At 39.3% G+C, this 23,279-nt stretch overlaps 1 protein-coding gene across 9 annotated transcripts in view; it reads left to right on the plus strand.

Moving 5' to 3' along the window:
* LOC133556490 (ankyrin-2-like) overlaps positions 1-23,279 on the plus strand; it is a 194,167-nt gene that overhangs the window by 124,084 nt on the left and 46,804 nt on the right. For 4 of the 9 annotated variants that reach the window (XM_061906582.1, XM_061906518.1, XM_061906528.1 and 1 more), the window contains 17 exons: positions 983-1,180; positions 1,252-1,350; positions 4,104-4,202; positions 4,320-4,517; positions 5,824-5,922; positions 6,007-6,105; positions 6,174-6,272; positions 6,349-6,447; positions 6,525-6,597; positions 6,700-6,738; positions 11,462-11,588; positions 13,045-13,111; positions 13,173-13,276; positions 13,476-13,511; positions 18,317-18,541; positions 18,639-18,737; positions 21,949-22,103. In XM_061906582.1, the coding sequence (XP_061762566.1) occupies positions 983-1,180; positions 1,252-1,350; positions 4,104-4,202; positions 4,320-4,517; positions 5,824-5,922; positions 6,007-6,105; positions 6,174-6,272; positions 6,349-6,447; positions 6,525-6,597; positions 6,700-6,738; positions 11,462-11,588; positions 13,045-13,111; positions 13,173-13,276; positions 13,476-13,511; positions 18,317-18,541; positions 18,639-18,737; positions 21,949-22,103 (1,915 nt within the window). The remainder of the gene's footprint in view (positions 1-982; positions 1,181-1,251; positions 1,351-4,103; positions 4,203-4,319; positions 4,518-5,823; positions 5,923-6,006; positions 6,106-6,173; positions 6,273-6,348; positions 6,448-6,524; positions 6,598-6,699; positions 6,739-11,461; positions 11,589-13,044; positions 13,112-13,172; positions 13,277-13,475; positions 13,512-18,316; positions 18,542-18,638; positions 18,738-21,948; positions 22,104-23,279) is intronic. The other 5 variants (XM_061906544.1, XM_061906552.1, XM_061906560.1 and 2 more) reach the window with 4 other exon arrangements.

Raw genomic sequence — 23,279 nt, forward strand, 5'->3', positions numbered from 1 at the left:
GTTGAGGGTACTTAAGTAAACACTATTGAACACAAAACATTATGGCCGTCAGCGAAGTTGAATCTTTTAAATAATTAGCAATTTTTTTCAATATCATTCACAAAGTTGTTCTTTTTTCCTGCACCATGACAAGGGAAGGTTGTTTGGACTGGGTCATGAGTAAGTGCTGTGCTGTAAATAAATATAATTAATAGTTGAGGGTACTTCAGTGAACACTATTGAACACAAAACATTATGGCCATCAGCGAAGTTAAATATTTTAAATAATTAGCACATTTTTTCAATATTATTCACAAAGTTGTTGTTTTTTTTCTGCACCATGACAAGGGAAGATTGTTTGGACTGGGTCATAAGTAAATGCTGTGCTGTAAATAAATATAATCATTAGTTGAGGGTACTTTAGTGAACACTATTGAACACAAAATTATGGCCGTCAGCAAAGTTGAATCTTTTAAAATAATTAGCACATTTTTTAAATAATATTCACAAAGTTGTTGTTTTTTCCTGCACCATGACAAGGGAAGGTTGTTTGGACCTGGTCATAAGTAAATGTTGTGCTGTTTTTTAAATATAAAGTAAAGTAAATATAATTATTAGTTGAGGTACTTTAGTGGGCACTATTGAACACAAAACATTATGGCTGTCAGCGAAATTGAATCTTTTAAATAATTAGCAAATTTTTTAAATAATATTCACAAAGTTGTTGTTTTTTCCTGCACCGTGACTAGGGAAGGTTGTTTGGACTGTGCTGTAAATAAATATAATTATTATTTGAGGGTACTTTAGTGACCGCTATTGAACACAAAACATTATGGCCGAAAGCGAAATTGAATCCATATATTAGCCGCACCGTTTTATAAGCCCCAGGATTCAAAACATAGGAAAAAAGTCGCGGCTCATTGCCCGGAATTGACGTTGGATTATGTAGGTGTGCCTAATTCAGTGGCAGTGAGTGAACTTCCTGCCTCTCCCTGGCCCGCAGGAGGACCAGACGCCTCTTCACATCGCGTCCCGTCTGGGGAAGACCGACATTGTGCAGCTGCTCCTCCAGCACATGGCCCACCCGGACGCCGCCACCGTCAACGGCTACACCCCCCTGCACATTTCAGCCCGGGAGGGCCAGGTGGAGACCGCCGCCGTGCTGCTGGAGGCGGGCGCGTCGCACTCGATGGCCACCAAAGTGAGCGGAGGACGCCGGCACGACGCCGACCCCGACACGCCTTATTGACCTTCTGCTTCTCCCTGCCGCAGAAGGGATTTACTCCGCTACATGTAGCAGCTAAGTACGGAAGCCTCGATGTAGCAAAACTGCTCCTACAACGTAAAGCTCTCACTGATGACGCAGGCAAGGTGAACATCAAACATTATTTTTTTTGCTCACTGTAACACATGTTTTCAGACCGAGGGCCTGATCTACTATTATGGTCTTAAAGCAGTGGTGTGCCATCAGGGCCAGCAAGACCTTGTCTACCATAAATCATGATCATAAATTAATAAAAGTTAATTTTATTCTTAAATATATAAAAGTATTCATCCTACTCTCTTCATGTCATGCTAGACTCCAGTGTTGCTCTTTTTAAGTCAGAGCTTTTATCCAATCAGAATTCAGCTAGCTTGTTGCCAGTGCTGCATGAATTCTGCCGGAGGCCTTATGAATCAACATCAGCGGCGGTTGTGCGGTGTAAACGAACGGAGGACATTCATTTGATATACAGTACATCAAATCACAAGATGTGATTTACGAAAGCAAAAAGTGGCACCGGAGCCATACCCGGCCAGCGGAGAAATCAGCGTTACTCACTTTTTTTGACCAACAAAGGAGCAGAACTAAACGCTGATTAGATGGCAAATATATACTAGCAAGGCCATTTTCAAGAAGGATATTTAAAGAAAGACTACCGTATTTCCTTGAATTGCCTCCGGGTAATAGTATGCGCCTGTCTAGAATTAATGCCAAGTCAAACTCGTTTTGCAAAATAATTAGCCCATGCTTAGCATTACCGCCGGATCAGGATTAACACCGGGTCAAACTCGTTTCGCGAAATATTATTATTATTAGCGCATGTCTAGAATTTCCACCGGGTCAAACCCGTTTCGCCAAATAATTAGCATATGCCTACATTTTCCGCCGGGTCAAACTCGTCACGTCACGAGTGACACTTCACCTGTCATCATTTTCAAAATGGAGGAGGCTGATTTCAATTATTTGAAATCGCATTAAGGAAAGAAGATTAAGAGCTATTCAGTAGGATTTAAGGTCCAAGCTATTGAATATGCTAAAAAGAACAGTAAGCAGCCATATTTTATTAATATACCTTAGCTGCGTGTGTAAAATATTAATCATTAAATGACTCCCGCCTCCTGGTGGTAGAGGGCGCTAGTGATCCTTCTTGCGACTACTCAGCTGCAGAAGAAGTGACAACAAGCAGTAACAAGAGTGAGCAGCGATCGTTTATGTTTTCCTCTCGCTTGCACTTTTAACATGGAAGATTACATATCTAAAATTAAACAGTTTTCTAAACTGGACTTTCAATCGAAGCAGGAGGTAATAACAGAAGATCTCCATCTAGACAAGAGACTTTTAAAACTGAAGAAGGATAAGGAAAACTTCTATAAACAAGTTATCGATGCTTTTGATCAGAAGGAGCTGCGCATGGACTTAATTTATAAGTAAAGGTAAGACCAGAATAACGTTTTTTTTAATCAAATGTGCTTTTCATGATGGTATCCTTACATCACACTCAAATTTATAAGCGCATGCTTGCCTTTACCGAATGCCTTTGGTAAACGCCGGAGTGAGAAGAGGTTTTAAATTAATTAGCGCCCCGGTAGATCTTGTGAGACGAGGTGGGCCGACCCCGAAACTAGTTAAGTTGTTCTGGCGGAGCAACGGTTTGGCTTGCAACCACAAACGGTACCAATGGCTTATACGGCATCAAATGGCCGTTAATTGTGAGTTAAAATACATCAATATGTTTTTTACAATTACTTTTGTTTTGACGGTACCACGTCCGATACGGGTTTATTGATTTTCAAATGTGCCAAATTTGACAAATTTAGGTGTTTCTGTATGATATTTTTCAAGCCGTGGACATGTAGCGACATAAATGATTGTATTTAGAGAGGTATTTATTGAAGTCGGACTAAGTAAGACATCACTTAAGGCCTAGGTGGGAAATGGACGGCCGCCACAGCCTAAAGTGATAGCGCACGCAAAGCCGAGTTACTAAGAGGAGTGTGTCTCTTCAAAAGGCAAAATCGAGAGCGCGATCCATTTAGCGTGTTTGTCTTTATGTATATACAGAATATATGAGGGTGTTATTACACCTACTATAGTGGAAGGAGGAGATGCAAATGTAATCATTTAGCACTCGCAATGTGATTTATCAAGACTTAAACTGTTCTGCGACTGCTGTTTTACATCTGTGTTGCGCTTGCAAACTGGCAGAGTTAGGCACAAATGCCTGTGAGAAAGGAGGCAATTGCGCTGCAAATCAGATGAAGGACAAATAATCCTTTGTGCAAAATTCTTCAAACCATCCCAGAATGCACTGTGGGCGTGTTGAAAATAGGTTGTGTCGTCGAGCTCACACTTATACAGAACATCGCCCAGAAAAGTCGATGTGTGTGCTGCATATTCCACAACCTAACGAATCGGCACGTCGGAGCATGTGATGTCATAAATGTGGAGGGAAATTTGTGTATCAATGGTGAGAGCCTGAAGTACATGCACAGTCATTATTTAAATAAGGCGGTCTGCTCCACTTTGGCTCTTGTTATCAACTTTACTCGCAGTTGATAAGTGCCAAAGTGTTCCATGTTTGAGTTTGTACACTCAGTCTTAGTTGATCCATATTAGTTTGTACTCACAGTCTTAGTAGATCCATGTTAGAGTTTGTACTCACAGTCTTAGTAGATCCATGTTAGAGTTTGTACTCACAGTCTTAGTAGATCCATGTTAGAGTTTGTATTTACAGTCTTAGTAGATCCATGTTAGAGTTTGCACATGCAGTTAAGTGCGTGCTATTTGGATCGTGGTAGATCAGGCCCTCGTTCAGCTTCATGGTTCCTTAAATCCTGTAGTAAAACACTTTGTGTTCTAGAATGGCCTGACTCCGCTCCACGTGGCGGCTCATTATGACAACCAGGAGGTGGCGCTCCTGCTGCTGGACAAAGGGGCATCGCCTCACGCCACCGCAAAGGTGAGGACTATAAAATCGCCGTCCGGCGGTTCATGGCGCGTCATTTTAAGTCGGCGTGAGCTACACGTTTTAGTTTTATCGCAAAGTTGTTGAGGGCACGCCTCTCCTTCTCTGCAGAATGGCTACACGCCGCTTCACATTGCCGCTAAGAAGAACCAGACAAACATCGCCTTGTCGCTGCTGCAATACGGCGCTGAGACCAACGTGCTGACCAAGCAGGGAGTCAGTCCGCTGCACCTGGCGGCGCAGGAGGGACACGCCGAGATGGCCGGCCTGCTGCTGGGCAAAGGAGCTCACATCAATGCGGGAACCAAGGTAAGAAGGGTTCCAGGAACTTTGTTGTCATACCAGCACAGCTTTTGAAAACGTTTTATTACATATGTTTGAAAAAGGGAGGTGAGTAATTTCCCCTAAAGCAGGGGTGTCCAAACTTTTTCACTGGCCTTAAAAACTTGGCCGGGGTTCGAAAGCCGACAGCATGCTAAGTAACAATGTATATATATGTGTATATATATATATATATATATATAATTACATATTATTATGATGGATATATAATAATGATTAATATAATTGGATATTGAGAGTATGTGAACCCAATGTGTGACCAAGTGTGTTGACTTTTTTTGCTGGCGTTTTTTTCTGCACCATGACTACGGAAGGTTGTGTGGATTGGCTCATATAAGTAAATAAGACATGACCCAATGTGTGACCATGTGTGTTGACTTTTTGTGCTGGCGTTTTTTTCTGCACCATGGCTAGGGAAGGTTGTTTGGATTAAGTCATATAAGTGAATGATATGACCCAATGTGTGACTTTGTGTATTGACTTTTTCTGCTGGCGTTTTTTCCTGCACCATTAATAGGGAACGTTGTTTGGATTGGGTCATATAACTAAATGAAATGACCCAATGTGTGACCACGTGTGTTGACTTTTTCTGCTGGGGTTTTTGTTGTTGTTTTTTTCTGCACCATGACTAGGGAGGGTTATTTGGATTGGGTCATATGAGTAAATGATATAACCCAATGTGTGACCATGTGTGTTGACTTTATGTGCTGGCATTTTTTTTGTGCACCATGACTAAGGAAAGTTGTTTGGATTGGGTCATATCAATAATGCTATGACCCAAAGTGTGACCATGTGTGTTGACTTTTTGTGCTGGTGTTTTTTTGTTTTTTTTCCTGCACCATGACTGCGGAAGGTTGTTTGGATTAGGTCATATAAGTAAATGATATGACTCAATGAATGACCATGTGTGTTGACTTTTTGTGCTGTTTTTTTTTTTTTGTTCTGCACCATGACTAGGGTTGTTTGGATTGGGTCATAAAAGTAAATGATACGACCCAATGTGTCATATCAGTCTAAATCAAATCTCATTGAATCGTTCATTCACTAAATCGAATTTTATCCAATTGTTCATGAATTAAATCGAATCGCATCAAATGTTTCCATTTTATAAATTCATCTTTTCTGAATCACATCGTAACCCACGATTCGAGCTGCGAATCAAATGTATATTGAGGTTCCCAGTCTTGTGTCATGCTTACAAAGTATCAAATCCAACTAGAACGTCCCGTGCAGCTACGCTGCGCACTGACGTGTGCGTCTTTGTGTGTCGCAGAGTGGACTGACTCCTCTGCACCTCACGGCACAAGAGGACCGGGTCAGTGCTGCGGAGGTGTTGGCCAAACATGATGCCAACGTGGACCAGCCGACCAAGGCAACCCTAACTAATACGATGAAACCTCAGTGAACTCACACTCCACAACAAACCAACCACTCTTTTTTTCTGTCCACACATCAGCTTGGCTACACGCCCCTGATAGTCGCCTGTCACTACGGAAACGCCAAGATGGTCAACTTCTTGCTACAGCAAGGTGCTGGTGTCAACGCCAAAACCAAGGTGAGCTGTTGAAGGACATTTTTCTCTTGCAGAACAAAAGCCTTCATCCCCCCTTCTGTTTGCTGCAGAACGGGTACACGCCTCTCCACCAGGCCGCACAACAAGGGAACACGCATATCATCAATGTTCTGCTGCAGCACGGGGCCAGACCAAGTGCAACCACAGTGGTGAGAGAGACCGCCACAAGCGCTTTGTAAAAAAAAAACCAAAGGAAAAAAACTAAACGGTGCGGTCTCATCTTAGAATGGAAACACAGCCCTGTCTATCGCCAGGCGTCTGGGTTACATCTCAGTGGTGGACACGCTGAAAGTGGTCACAGAGGAAATCATCACCACCACGACAGTAGGAGCAATCATCGGTCCCTTTTTGTAACCTTGAACTACACGCGTCTGATTGTTCTTCACCACTCTCTGTGTCAGACTGTCACGGAGAAACACAAACTCAATGTGCCGGAGACCATGACGGAAATACTGGATGTTTCGGATGAAGAAGGTGAGGAACCTACTTCGTGGTTGACTCTGGTCTTTTATATAAGAGCTCCATCCTGTAGGTCATGTTTTGATTTGCGGCTCTAAAAAGAGTTACGTTTCTTAGCTCTGGGGCTGGAAGATGACTTTTGGCCTGAACTAGAAGGTACTGTTGCATCATGTGTGAGCTCCTCTGACTGCCTGACTAGGAACTAATGGCTGTCATCTATTATTGAATTGGTGTTTGTTTTTGTCTTTTTTTAACCATGAAGGGCCTGATCTACTAAAGGTTTGCATGTTTTGACATTGTAATATGCTACAGTAACATCAATTTACCTTAAGTGTAGGGCTGGGACTCTTTTTTGGCACCACACGATTCGATTCAGTTCCCGATTCAAAATTAAGACTTTTTAACAATATAGGGATGCCAGTTCTATGATTAACTACATTCCTCTATGAAATAGATAAACAGTTTTATTGAATACAATTCTAGCCAAGGAAATAAGTGAACAAGAGAAGTATCCAATACTTCTCTTTTCTAAAGTCAGTGTGTACAGCAGATTTAGATCATCTACATCAGCAATTATTTTGGCTCGAGGGGCCAAATTTAGAGGAAAAAATGTGTCTGGGGGCCGGTAAATCTGATTTTTAGGAACACTAATACAAAACTTCACAATGTCTGATTGAATGCTAAAAACAATATGACAGACCGCCTTAAAAAAACAGAATGGAATTTTGAATGTCACATCCCACATATTTTACAAATAAGCGAAACACAACAAAAATCCAACAAACAGCGAAATATGAACGTGGAGGGTAAAAGAAACCCACCTACAATCTGATATATTTAAAATATCACTAAGCTTTAGAACATTGTCGTAAAAATCTCCTTCCACGTCTGTCCCTGACACCCACATTTCAGGCTGACACTCTGTGGAAATGCTCCCCACCCACACTGCTTGGTGCCTCGTCTGAGCTGCTGTGACTTAAATCACCATAGTAACTAATTACGGTATTATTCGGACTATAAATTTCAGTTTTTTTCATAGTTTAGACGGGGGTGCGACCTATACTCAGGAGCGACTTATGTGTGAAATTATTAACACATTACCGTAAAATATCAAATAATATTATTTAGCTCATTCACGTAAGAGACTAGACGAGTAAGATTTCATGGGATTTAGCGATTAGGAGTGACAGATTGTTTGGTAAACGTATAGCATGTTGTATATGTTATTTGAATGACTCTTACCATAATGTTACGTTAACATACCAGACACCTTCTCAGTTGGTTATTTATGCCTCATATGACGTACAGTTATTCAGCCTGTTGTTCACTATTCTTTATTCATTTTAAATTGCCTTTCAATCGTCTATTCTTGGTGTTGGGTTTTATCAAATACATTTCCCCCAACAATGCGACTTATATATGTTTTTTTCCTTCATTATGCATTTACGGCCGGTGCGACTTATAGGCCGGAGCAATTTATACTCCGAAAAATACGGTGGATGACCATAGTAACTGCAAAAGCACAGATTCCAAACATTGAAATACTTTGTATAGTTGAAGACTTACGGTCATTAGAAAACATCACTGCACATCATAATGGCAGCTACATTTTCCATCTTAAAGATCTAGAAAACATTTTTGGGAATGTCCAGCAGGCCAGATTGAAAAGCTTAACGGAAAAGCTTCATTTTGAAAAGCTTGACTTGTCCATGTCTGATCTACATCAACAATATGATGTATGATTATGACAGGATGGATTGGGGAAGAAAAAAATATATATATATACCTTTTTGATTTAAAACGCTTAAGAATTGTTATAAATAAGTAACTGAATTAATTTGAAAATGTTTTTTTTTACACCCCTTTTTAAATGGGTACTTCAATTTCACTGTACTTAATAGTAATTGAAAATCCACGACACACCGAGACCGTAGTGAGTGAACCACAGGGTCTGACCACAGAACTTTCCTCCAGAAGGTCTTATCTTTGTCCATGCGATGTCAGATGAAACAAAAATGTAGCTGTTTGGCCACAATACCCAGGAATATGTTGGGAGGGGAAAAGGTGAGGCCTTTAATCCCAGGAACACCATTCCCACCGTCAAGCATGGTGGTGGTACTATTATGCTCTGGATATGTTTTTCTGCCAATGGAACTGGTGCTTTACAGAGAGTAAATGGGACAATGAAAAATGAGGATTACTTCCAAATTCTTCAGGACAGCCTAAAATCATCAGAAGGTTGGGTGTTGGGCACAGTTGAGTGTTCCAACAGGACAATGACCCTAAACACATGTCAAAAGTGGTAAAGGAATGGCAAAATCAGGCTAGAATTAAGGTTTTAGAATGGCATTCCCAAAGTCCTGGCTGTGGCAATGCTGAAGAAACAAATCCATATCAGAAAACCAACAAATTTAGCTGCACTGCACCAATTTTGTCACGAGGAGTAGTCAAAAATTCAAGCAGAAGCTTGTGGATGGCTACCAAAAGCACCTTGTTGCAGTGAAACTTGCCAAGGGACATGCAAGCCAATATTAACATTGCTGTATGTATACTTTTGACCCAGCAGATTTGCTCTCATTTTCAGTAGAGCCATAATAAATTCATAAAAGAAGCAAACTTCATGAATGTTTTTTGTGAGCAACAAGTATGTGCTCCAATCACTCTATCACAAAAAAATAAGAGTTGTAGAAATGATTGGAAACTCAAGACAGCCATGACAATATGTTCTTTACAAGCGTCTGTAAACTTTTGACCGCAACTGTGTATGTGTATGCTGCATAGACTGATTGATAAACTTGTATTTATCGCACAATGGGCAAATTATATGATTGCAGTGTAGATTATTTACATACGGTAACAGAAATAAAATGTAATGAAAAACCCAAAAATTAGGAATAAATAATACACTAACGATTGCACTATGTATGCAGTAAATAGAAATAAAACAACCGTATTGCATGTCAACAACATGACGAAACACCACAGGTTGGATCATATGATGTCATTAATGTGGAGGGAAATGAGTGTCTCCATGGTGATAGCCGGTATACACACAAAATCATTTAATTATAGCAGCTTGCAAAACCTTTGCACTTGTTAACAATTGTACATGCAGTCTTAGTAGATCACGCGCAACACGGCCACTAATAGCACACAACATTTTATAGTTTGCACACGCTGTTCAGCTCGTGTTATTTGGATCTTGGTTGATCTGTCTCAAATATAAATCTAGTGATTTCACTAATATTTTAATTTTAAAGATGATTAGAAAAAATATAGATTTCACTTTGACTTCAAAAAACATGAATCCAAAAAAGTGTCCTTTAAAAGTGTTGTACAATGGCAGGCACTAGGACCCAGCTGGTATGGGCGTGGTTAAAGACACTGTTAAGGAGCTAATGTATATTCAGTCTTACATTGGCAGTCTTGAGATAGACGTGTGAAGAAACAAAACCATGTGCCACATTGTTGATCCAGACCAACTACAACTTGATAAGAATTATTTATTATAATGAATATTAATGAATAGTGAATGTGTCAAAGATTGTTTGTATAGCGTCTGTATAGCGTATAGGGCAGGGGTGCCCACACTTTTTCTGCAGGCGAGCTACTTTTTAATTGACCAACTCGAGGGGCTCTACCTCATTTATATATATCATTTATATTTATTTATTTATGAAAGAGACATTTTTGTAAACAAGTTAAATGTGTTTAATGATAATACAAGCATGTGTAACACATATAGATGTCTTTCTTTCACGAAGACAAGAATATAAGTTGGTGTATTACCTGATTGTGATGAGTTGCATTGATTGGAATCAGACAGGAATGATGATAACGCCCACATTTTCAAATGGAGGAGAAAAAAAGTTGTCCTTTCTGTACAATACCACATGAAAGTGGTTAGTTTTTGGCATCTAATTCATCCAGCTTCCATACACTTTACAAGAAAAACATTGGCGGCAAATTCCGTAGCTTGCTTGATTGACATTCACAGCACCCGAGGGTCTTGTGAGATGACGCTGGCTGCTGCCAGTTCATTATTATGAAAAAATGACAGAGAGGAAGGCGAGAAACACTTTTTATTTCAACAGACTTTCGGGCCGTCCCTTCCGTCAAAACTGTAAAGGCCGACTGCACATTTCCTATCTTCACAATAAAAGCCCTGCTTCATGCTGCCTGCATTATTGTGAAGATAGGAAATGTGCAGTCGGCCTTTACAGTTTTGACGGAAGGTACGGCGCGAGAGTCTGTTGAAATAAAAAGTGTTTCTCGCCTTCCTCTCGGTCATATTTTAATAATAATGATCTTGCAGCAGCCAGCGTCATCTCACAAGACCCTCCGGTACCGTGAATGTCATTTAAGTGACGTCTCGGTGAAGATTGATGATCACTAATTTTTAGGTCTATTTTTTTTAAAAGCCTGGCTCGAGATCGACTGACACACCCCCCGTGGTCGACTGGTAGCTCGCGATCGACGTAATGGGCACCCCTGGTATAGGGTATAGGGTCTGTATAGCGTCAGGCTTGTTTATTCAAAGAAAACCTTTATGTAAGCACGCAGGTCAAATGGGGAAATGTAGACAATCATTATTTCCATGTTTAGAATATTGTTCATGTGATGCTCATCCCTCTAATAAAATCAAAGTGTTAACTAAAAATAAAAAAATGCTGCTCCAGACTGATCAAATGCAGCAAATAAGTGTCTGTAACCACGCCCATACCTGCTAGGTCCTAGTGCCCGTCTAGTATAACACATTATATTCAGGGTCGTCTTACATTTGTGGTTTTAAACTGACAAAAGAAATGGGGATAACACTGTATTTCGTCTCTCAAATAAAAATGCTGAACTTACCTCCAGTATGTGTACGACCATGCAGGTGAGGACACGATGACAGGTGACGGCAGCGAGTACCTGAGAGCAGAGGACCTCCGTGAGCTCGGAGACGACTCCCTGCCGGGACACTACTTGGACAGCTTCAGCTACATGAGCCACAACCTGGACAGGTTCCATAAAATCCACCTTTTACTTTTAACCTCATGCATGAAGAACATTCAATGACTTGTCATTACCGCTCAGAGAACGACAATCTTTTGAAACCTTTTTAAGTATAACAGTCGTTCAATTCAAAAAGGGAAACATTTCAGTTCTATAGAGTCACTAAACACAGTGAAATATTTCGAGGAATGTTCTTTTTCATTACTGAATTATTTTGATAGTTTAAGACTAAAATCCCCAATTCACTCTCATAAATACATTTCAAAAGTTCAATATTTTAAACTAAGGGAATGTGATTAATCAAAATTACTAAATGTGATTAGTCATAATTAATCCAAATACCAAATGTGATTAATCTAAATTTCTAAATGTAAGTATTATAATTAATCCAAATATGATTATCATGATTAATCCAAATTTCAAAATGTGATTAATCTTGATTAATCCAAATTTCAAATTATAAATAATAAACATTTCAAAATGTGATTAATCATGATTAATCCAAATTTCAAAAATGTAATTATAATTATTCCAAAAATGATTTATCATGATTAATCCAAATTCCAAAATGTAATTATTATAATTAATCCAAATATCAAATGTTAATAATCATGATTAATCTTAATTTCAAAATGTAATTATTGTAATTAATCCAAATTCCAAATATGATTAATCCACATTTCAAAATGTGATTAATAATGATTAATCCAAATGTCAATGTGATTAATAATGATTAATCCTAATTTCAAAATGTGATTAATCATGATTAATCCAGATGTCAAAAATTTATGTTTTATAATTAGTCCAAATATGGTTAATCATGATTAATCAAAATTCTAAAATGTGATTAATCATGATTAATCAAAATTTCGAAATGTAATTATAATTATTCCAAATTTCAAAATGTGATCAATCATGATGAATCCAAATAGCAATTGTGATTAATCATGATTAAACCAAATTTAAAAAAGATCGAATTGTTAGAATTAGTTCAAACATGGTTAACCGTGATTAATCCAAATTCTAAAGTGTGATTAATTATGATTAATCCAAATTTCAAAATGTAATTACAATTAATCCAAATTTCAAAATGTGATTAATCACGATTAAACCAATATATAAAATTTGATTAATCAAAATTTCAAAAATGTAATTATAATTACTCCAAATTACAAATATGATTCATCCAAATGTCAAAATGTGATTGATTAATCGGGATTAATTCAAATTCCAAAAATGTAATTATCATATTAAATCCAAATATGATTAATCATGATTAATTCAAATTCCGAAATGTGATTAATTATGATTTATCCAAACTCCAAAATGTCATTAATATGATTTATCCAACCATTTTCTACCGCTTGTCCCTTACATGGTCATTAAAAAAACAACAAACAAAAAATGACAATTTGACAGCCCTAATGTACACAAGACTGACTAAGTGTGATGCCCTTCAAACAGGCCTCAGCACCAAAGCTTCCATCAGAGTGAAGGTCTTCTCATTGAGGACATGATCACCAGCCACCAGGTGAGAACAAACAGATCTTCAAAATAAACGTTAAATTTCTAAACCTGCCATTTGTGTGTAGGTGTCAGCGCTGTCCAGAGAGCAAGATAAAGGCTCCTTCCGTCTGAGCTGGGGGACGGAGCATCTGGATAATGTGGTGCTGTCCTCCAGCCTGTTGCACTCTGGGTAAAACTACATACTCCCGTCATATTTATTATTCATGTTTTATGTTGTGTGCCACTTACACATTTTCACTTTGTCTTTTATTTTTTCACACAAATTCACCATTATTTTCTCTCTTTTTCTTTTGTCTTGTTGCTTCTGTGTGCACACACTTGTCTTTTGTGACCTGTGATTGTGTGTTGTTGTTGTATTCTGCTTCTAGCCGTTCGTCTCCCTGCCTAGACCTTGACAACAGCAGGTGATTCTTCTTTATTTGGCCTCCTCTCCTTTTCACCCCTGTGCTCAGAGACTTGCTGGCTAAACAAGCAGCCCATGCATGGTTTGATATTGCACGAGTTTGTATCTTTCATCCGGTCAACTGTTGATGCTGCATCCAGCTTGTCTATTTATTGTGATGGGAGTCTCACAACAACTCACGGTTCGATGCAATACTGATTCTTGCCGTGGCGATTCAGTTCGCGAACGATTCTCGATTCAACGCTATTGACGATTCAAACTGATTCTCCCAACAATAACAATGATAACTGGAAAATTATCTGTGCTATCTGTGCCCTGGACCTCTGGCAGGGGGTCGCCGGAAGCCGCCGTACTTATTAGATGGTGCCAAGTGTCTGAATCCGTGAGTTTTAGGTGTACCTGTACAAAATGAGCCACATAGCTAGCCTAAAACAGCAGCATGTTTACACAAAAGCGATAACACGTAGCATGATAACAGTCAGCATGTTTCATATACCAAGTTACACGACTCAAAGGTGATATGGTCATCTTGCAGTCCACATATATCACTTATGTGATATGTGTGACTGCCATCTACTGGTCACACTTATCATTACACCATGTACCAAATAAAATAGCTTCGAGGTCGGTACATTAGGCGCACGGGGTTGTAAGGCCCACTGTCCATTTTTGAGAGAATGTAAGGATTTTAAGTGTGTCTTATAGTCTGAAAAATAAGGTACTCATGTTTACAGAGTACCGTATTTTCCGCACTATAAGGCGCACCGGATTATAAGGCGCACCTTCAATGAATGGCCTATTTTAAAACTTTGTTCATATATAAGGCGCACTGCATTAGACGGCGCATAGAATAGACACTACAGTAGAGGCTGGGGTTTTGTTATGCATGATTTAAATCAGTGGTCCCCAACCACCGGGCCGTGGCCCGATTGGTACCGGGCCGCAGAAGAATTTTTTATTAAAAAAAAAATAATAATAATAATAATATATATATTTTTTTATTATTAAATCAACATAAAAAACACGATATACTCTTACAATTAGTGCAAAAACCACAAAAACCTCCCTTTTTCATGACAAAAACATCCCTTTTTTATGACAACGAAAAGAAAAAAAAAAAAAAGTGGTGACCCTCACCCCATCCTTGTTTGTGAATTACTTAGCTTTTCATGGAAGCTGCTTTTATACCCAATCATGGCACCCACCTGTTACCAATTTGCCTGCACACCTGTGGGATGATCCATGTAAGTGTTTGATGAGCATTCCTCAACTTTATCAGTATTTATTGCCACCTTTCCCAACTTCTTTGTCACGTGTTGCTGGCATCAAATTCTAAAGTTAATGATTATTTGCAAAAAAAAAACATGTTTATCAGTTTGAACATCAAATATGTTGTGTTTGTAGCATATTCAACTGAATATGGGTTGAAAATTATATGCAAATCATTGTATTCCGTTTATATTTACATCTAACACAATTTTCCAACTCATATGGAAACGGGGTTTGTATTTCATTTATCTTTTAACAACAGCATGGTATAACATGTAGTGCAACATTTATATCACATAGTGGAGGGGAACTATTCCTCGATTCAATGAACACCCACAAAACAGTCTGATACTGTTACGGTAAATCAAACGTTTGCAACCACAATATAGTAACACTTAAAATAGTGCAAACCAATAACAATATATCAATAACTCAACGTTGCTCAAACGTTAATGTCACACAACACTACACACAAAATAAACACATGAAGCTCACTTTATTAAGTTATTCCTCATCCACGAATCTCACGAATTCTTTTTCTTCAGTGTCCGAATTAAACATGCCACAACAGGTCTAGCAACTACGGTAAGCAGCCGCCGACTTCATTTTCCCTTGTGGAAGAAGAGGCACCCGTTGCTTTTTGGGATATATGACGTCTTCTACGAGACGGAGCCGGCTCCGTCTCGTAAAATACGTCATTAATGGAGTCAATGTCGCTGCTGTTGTCTAGCAGTTCAGTGACAATTCCTGCCTTCCTGAAATCATGTGTCTCAATAGGAGCCATTTTGGGGTCTTTACATTTAAACACACAAATGGAAATGAAAATGGCACACCTGGCGCAGTCATATATACCAGCATGCACCGCGCGCTTCTTTTCCTACCGGGGAAAATGAAGTCGGCGGCTGCTTACCGTAGTTGTGAGACCTGTTGTGGCTCAATATTGGTCCATATATAAGGCGCACCGGATTATAAAGCGCACTGTCAGCGTTTGAGAACATTTTAGGTGCGCCTTATAGTGCGGAAAATACGGTAGCTGAAATGAGCTTCCCCCACATGAAAGACCAGCACCCGCCACCTGTTTAGAGTGTGTGGACAACTTCTAAAAGACTTTAAACGCATATTGATAAAAATCGTATGATAAATTGTCTCTACTTGTCTTAAAGTTACTTACCACAGGGTGGGTTGGAACGTAACCCCCGGGATAATCGAGGGAACACCATATTTTGCTTAGATCAGGTGTATAGTTAGTAATATACTGTAGTTTGATGGACTGTATATGTAACTGGATACTAACGAGACACATTAGGTACAGTGCGGAGATCTTAAATTACATTAAACATATGTTTCTTATTGCGATCGAAGTATAATTTAGTCCTTAAATGAAATAGTGAACATACTAGACAACTTGTGTTTTAGTAGTAAGTAAACAAACAAAGGCTTCTTATTAGTCTGCTGACATATGCAGTAACATATTGTGTCATTTATGAACCTATTATTTTGTCAACATTATTAAGGACAAGCTGTAAAAATTAATTATTAATCTACTTGGGACGGCGTGGCGCAGTGGAAGAGTGGCCATGCGCAACCCGAGTGTCCCTGGTTCAAATCCCACCTAGTACCAACCTCGTCACGTCCGTTGTGTCCTGAGCAAGACACTTCAACCTTGCTCCTGATGGGTGCTGGTTGGCGCCTTGCATGGCAGCTCCTTCCATCAGTGTGTGAATGTGTGTGTGAATGGGTAAATGTGGAAGTAGTGTCAAAGCGCTTTGAGTACCTTGAAGGTAGAAAAGCGCTATACAAGTACAACCCATTTATCATTTATTTATTTACTTGTTCAGTTACTGTTAATATCTGCTCATTTTCCGTTTCAACATGTTCTATCTACACTTCTGTTAAAATGTAATAATCACTTATTCTTCTGTTGTTTGATACTTTACATTAGTTTTGGAGGATACCATACATTTAGGTATCAATCCGATACCTAGTAGTTACAGGATCATACATTGGTCATAATTAAAGTCCTCAGGGGTCCTGGGACGTATTTTTTGACTTTATAAACATAATATGATTTTTTTTTTTTTTTAAAGAAAAATTATTTTGTGACTAAAACAAATATTAGATACGCTAGATACTTGGTATCATTACAGTGGATGTCAGGTGTAGATCATCCCTTGGCATTTGTTTTCATTCAGAAGCGCTATCTTTTGTTAGCGGTGACGCTGGTGAGCTATTGTATCCTCTTACGGTGTGTAGTGAAGCATGTTTAGCTATTCCTCCTCCTGCAGGGATGATACTTAGTGATTTAGAAGTAGCTAAAACACTACAGACTGCGGTTCGATGTTAGCTGCTAACTAGCTAGTCATGTTTTAAAGTACCTCTTACTGAGGAAGTTTCAGTGTTATAACTTCCCCTTTATCTTTACTTTTTACACCAAAATGCATCCGTTCTCCCTTTTCTGTCTACACACTGTGTCTGCTTTTAAGTACTCTGTGTGCGCGCTGCCGAACATGCTCCTCTGTTCGTAAAACCAGCAAAGTCAGGGTGTGACAACGACATGCCGTAATGCCTGTCAAAAAATAAGGGAAAAAAATGGGAATCTGGGACTATTCAAACAGAGTATAGTACCTTTTTGGATTCATTAGTACCGCGATACTATATTAGTAGCGGTATATCGTACAACCTTAACGTGTATATGTAATAGTTTGTCAAAATATTGTTTTAAAAACTCTAATCAATAACATTATGTTGCAATGCTCTTAGCTTAATAAATTGTTTGATTGATTACATAAGAATAACAACACATTGTGATGTACATTGTTAGCAGAACTACTGTAATGCAGCCATTTTTCACAAAGCTGTGTTTAGATGCAGTGCATGTTGTCAGTGAAGGGATAAAACAAAAATGGCCGCCACAGGTTACTGTTGACGGTATCTTACGGCAACAGCAGTACAGCAGATCCAAAGAAGCTCCGACTGGAAGTCCACTCATCTTTTCACCTTCTCCGACCTGCAGAGTAGAAAAACACAAACAATATCCTCGACTGACTGCTGCATCGAACAGTATATTCAAATATATTGTTGTGAACATTTAAATGATCAAATCCATCCATCTGAGGGTGGGTCGCTGGGGCAGCAGCCTAAGCAGAGAAACCCAGACTTCCCACTCCCTCGCCATGAATGATGAAACATTTGACTTAAAAACGTGTGTTGTCTGTGGTATGGAGCAAAGTCTAGCTTTATTCCACATTGGCATAACATCACCTTTACAATTTTGTGGTTTTATCATCACGGACATCGTAAAGTTAACTTGGACAAATGTTGAACAGTTTGATAAAACTTTTTGAACAGTTTGAATTGTGTTCTTTGCTTGCCATGCTTGAATTTAACCCCTGGAGTGGAATGAAATTGAAACCATTGACATGTCTGAAGATTTTCTTGTGTTTCCGAGGATGGAACTTGCTCCCTTTTTTCTTGTCTGCATGATGTTCAACAGCCAACAGATTTGACGCTAATATTTGGCCCACACCTTTTTCGTAGCTTTCTGGTCAGTTTCATGGTAGACGCGAGAGGCGGGGCCATGCGTGGCTGTCGTCACAATGGCCTCAGGATCATCGTCCCGCCAAGGAAGTGCTCGGCGCCCACCAGGGTGACTTGCAGGCTGGTGAAGAGACACCGCCTGGCCTCCATGCCCCCCATGGTGGAAGGGGAGGGCCTAGCCGGGCGCATCATCGAAGTGGGGCCTACCGGGGCCCAGTTTTTGGGGTGAGTGCGTGTCCGAGTGCCGGCATGTGGGAGTGGTTTTACGCTGGTGTGTTCATACTGTCTTCTTCACTCCTTCCTGTGCTGCACACTGGATCAGTAAGCTCCACCTTCCCACAGCTCCGCCCCCTTTGAATGAGGGCGAGAGCCTGGTCAGTCGCATCCTGCAACTGGGTCCTCCAGGAACCAAGTTCCTCGGGTAGGACCACAAGGCCCACCCTGCCACAAAAATCTGGTCACATGCTAAGCGATTTTTTATGCACGTTTCCACCTTTTTTATTTTGTTGCCTAATTTGTTTAGCGGTATGATTTACAGTATAATTTGTCTGAACAAGCCACCCGTTCTTTTTGGACTCAAAACCAGTAGAGGGCAGCTAGGTGTCTAAATTCCGGACATAAAGCCGCTACACTTTGAACCTTGCGGCTTATAAAACGGTGCGGCTAATTTATCGATTTTTCTTCGAGGACGGTCCTAATGCAAAGTATAAAAAAGACAAAAAAAAAACAGCAAAGACAATGAAAAGGTGTTGTTTGTGCTATGGCACCATTTTATGGACGAGTACTGCTGGTACTTCCATTTAGTGCTCTCCACCAGAAGCAGAAGTGCCGTCTTCTAGCCGTCTATAGCGTTTCTATGGATTCTTCATTGATCACTCCAAGCAACATTTTTAAAGTTTCCCAGTACAACTAAAACAATTATTACTTCTTACATCTGTAGGAGTGTTTTCCTGCATATTTGTAAGTACTCTCGTATTGTAATCAAGCTAGCGTCGTTACCATTAACTCATATGCTAACATGTTTATAAGTGTTTCACTTTCACAAATTTCTCAGTAAATTCACCAAAATGTCACCATGGAGTTATTGAGTCTGTTTAGCTGATTGGAGAACTAGCTTGCGCAGCTAGTGGGTCCATGACGATGACTTTTGATTTGTTTGATCGGCCGTTTTTACTGCCGTGTTACAGACACCGAAACAATTAAGGTATGTAAACAAACACAAAATATTTATATATAAATAATTATTTTCACAATGTATATATCTGCGACATATAGTCTGGTGTGGTTTATATATGCATTTAAGATTTCCATCCATCCATTTCCTACCGCTTATTCCCTTTTGGGGTCGCGGGGGGGCGCTGGCGCCTATCTAAGCTACAATCGGGCGGAAGGCGGGGTACACCCTGGACAAGTCGCCAACTCATCGCAGGGTCAACACAGATAGACAGACAACATTCACACTCACATTCAAACACTAGGGCCAATTTAGTGTTGCCAATCAACCTATCCCCAGGTGCATGTCTTTGGAGGTGGGAGGAAGCCGGAGTACCCGGAGGGAACCCACGCATTCACGGGGAGAACATGCAAACTCCACACAGAAAGATCCCGAGCCTGGATTTGAACCCAGGACTGCAGGAAGTTCGTATTGTGAGGCAGAAGCACTAACCCCTCTTCCACCGTGAAGCCCTGCATTTAAGGTTTACATATATATATTTAGAGGGTGTGGCTTACATACCGGTGCGCTGTAGAGTCTGGAAAATACAGTAGTCATCCTAACTGAAAGCAGTGCTGAGGATGAGCTCATGTTTCATTCCACCTTATTAGCATCTTTCTCACTACCGCCCCCCTGAGGAATAAAGTGGTATTCTAGACAAAACCTCCTATACTTGTTCAGATTAAAATTATGCCTTTTCAAACTATTTTTGAAGCACATGTGCTGATATTTTTGTCTCATTCATTTTCTTTCTCGACTTTATTGTTATCCTCATGTTTTTTATGCTACCCCAAATCTTGTTTTGTTGTTTGTATACATACTATTCTTTTCTTTCCAAAGTGTTTTTCTGGATGTTTCTTGATACCTTCTGCATGATTTACCTATGATATTATTGTGAAACAGATGTTTGATTGTCTAAGTCATTGAAATGTTTCTCATCTTTGCTCTACAGACGTCCGTTGCTTACTGTGGTTAATTGGTACCATGTCCGTGGTAAACAAATGTCCGCGAAGTTGGATTGTTAATAATAAATCAAATATTTTCATAGTTAAAACGTACATGAAACACTAAATTACTTTAATGGTTTTTTTAGGTTATTAGAGCATCCATTTACACTCTCAATTTGTCAGTGGCAGCTACGATCGTTAATTGATGTTGAAGATGGATTGCATCAAAAGTGTTACTCTCCACTAGTTTTGTCCCCATACCAATATCTTGGTATCGGTACCAAAATGTATTTTGATACTTTTCAGTACTCCTGTAAATAAAGGGGACCACAAAAAATGACATTATTGTCTTTATTTGAACAAAAAATCTTAGGGTACATTAAACATATGTTCATTACTGCAAGTTTGCTCTTAAATAAAATAGTAAACATACTAGACAACTTGTCTTTTAGTAGTAAGTAAACAAACAAAGGCTCCTATTTTAGCTGCTGACATATACGTAACATATTGTGTCATTTATCATTCTTTTATTTTGTCAAAATTATAAAGGACAAGTAGTAGAACATTAATTTCTAATCTACTTGTTCATTTACTGTTAATATCTGCTTATTTTCTGTTTTAACATGTTCTATCTACACTTCTGTCAAAATGTAATAATCACTTACTCGTCTCTTCTTTGATACTTTACATTAGTTCTGAATGATACCACACATTTGGGTATCAATCCGATACCAAGTAGTTACAGGATCATACATTGGTCATAATTAAAGTCCGCATGTGTCCTGGGACATATTTACTGACTTTATAAACATAATATATATTTTTAAAAACCGAAAGAAGATTTTTTGGTGCTAAAAATATAGATGTACCGGTACTTTTTAGAGGTGGTATAGTACTGAATACGATTCATTAGTATTGTGGTACTATACTAATACTGGTATACCATACAACCCTACTGTCCACTTTGCCCAGATAGCTGCTGATACAGTAGATAAGGTTGTGTTTAAGCCTCATTCCTATGAGAATCAATCAATCAATCAATCAATGTTTACTTATATAGCCCTAAATCACTAGTGTCTCAAAGGGCTGCACAAACCATCCTGCGTGTGACTGACGTTGCGTCAAAGTCTCACCAATGTAGAGATGTGTTATTGACGAGGCAGGAGTTGAGAATGTCCATCAAAAAGTTGTTCGGGTCCACTTGTTAATACAGCAGGGCCAAGATTAGCCGCTTGTGTTGACACTTAACCTGAAAACAAAAGTCCAGCTTGGTGAATATGTTTATCAATGGCCACAACATAACACAAAATAGGACAAATATTGCAATGTAATACAGACAAAGCTTAATTTACCATTTAAAAGTCTACTATGTTCGATATTCTAAACGTGATGTAGCGAGGGACGACTGTACTGTAACCACTGATTAAATCCGGCCAATAACTTGCCTTAATTCCACATGTCGTTTCTGGTAGGCCTGTGATTGTGGAGATCCCACATTTTGCTGCTCTCCGGGGCACTGAGAGAGAGTTGGTCATCTTGAGGAGCGAAACAGGAGAAAACTGGAGGGAGCACCATTGTGATTTCACTGAAGAGGAACTCAACCAGATACTTAACGGCATGGATGAAAGTAAGGGATCTTAATGCTGCACTAATGTTTTGTTCAATGATGTTCAGTAACGATCAAACTGGCAATCCCGGGAGCTGGTGGTTGTTTGGATGTTAAATGAGCCATATGTAGAAATGTCATGCCAAGTCATTAAATGGCCCTGATTTGTCAAAAGGCATTAATAAATCATGTTCTTTTCCAGTACCTCTATAACTGATAACAGTAGTTCAGCCGGGATATGCTCATTTCAAAATAGGATTTACAGCCCCAAAACCTTGTAATTTTCATTTCAATGCCCCGCCCTCCACCGTTTGACCAATTAGAAAGTATGTGAGTGTGTCACATCCAAGTTGCCAGTTAAGCACCGCTGTCTTCGTCTGGCTACTGCCACTGGTAAAGTTACTAAACATGTCAGACCTTACTAAATCTCAAAGGCCTCGTTACGATTCTCAACTTATTCATGACAAAGCTCGGAACAAAACGGGGATTTGTATTGGGGATGCCTTTGAAAGATGGAGATGATTGAAGACGGAGAAGATTTTCTGATCTGACGATAAACTTGATAATTTCCTCCATGATAGGTGAGTCAGGCAATTACGTTTCTTATTATTTGTAATAAATGGAAATGTACATTTGGTATGTAAACTAGGGCTGCGAATCTTTGGGTGTCCCACGATTCGATTCAATATCGATTCTTCGGGTCACAATTCGATAATATATCGATTTTTTCGATTCAATTCTCGATTCAAAAACGATATTTTTCCGATTCAAAACGATTCTGTATTCATTCAATACATAGGATTTCAGCAGGATCTACCCCAGTCTGCTGACATGCAAGCAGAGTAGTAGATTTAAAAAAAAAAAAAAAAAAAAAGCTTTTAGAATTGTAAAGACAATGTTTGCAGGGCTGATTGCAATAATGTATATTTGTTTGAATTATTAAACGAACCAAAAATATGACTTATTTTATCTTTGTGAAAACATTGGACACAGTGTGTTTTCAAGCTTATGAGATGCGATGCAAGTGTAAGCCACTGTGACACTATTGTTCTTTTTTTTTTTTTTTTATAAATGTCTAATGATAATGTCAATGAGGGATTGGCCCTGCGACGAGGTGGCGACTTGTCCAGGGTGTACCCCGCCTTCCGCCCGATTGTAGCTGAGATAGGCGCCAGCGCCCCCCGCGACCCCAAAAAA

The sequence above is a fragment of the Nerophis ophidion genome, linkage group LG01 (assembly GCF_033978795.1).
Source record: "Nerophis ophidion isolate RoL-2023_Sa linkage group LG01, RoL_Noph_v1.0, whole genome shotgun sequence".
Taxonomy (NCBI): domain Eukaryota; kingdom Metazoa; phylum Chordata; class Actinopteri; order Syngnathiformes; family Syngnathidae; genus Nerophis; species Nerophis ophidion.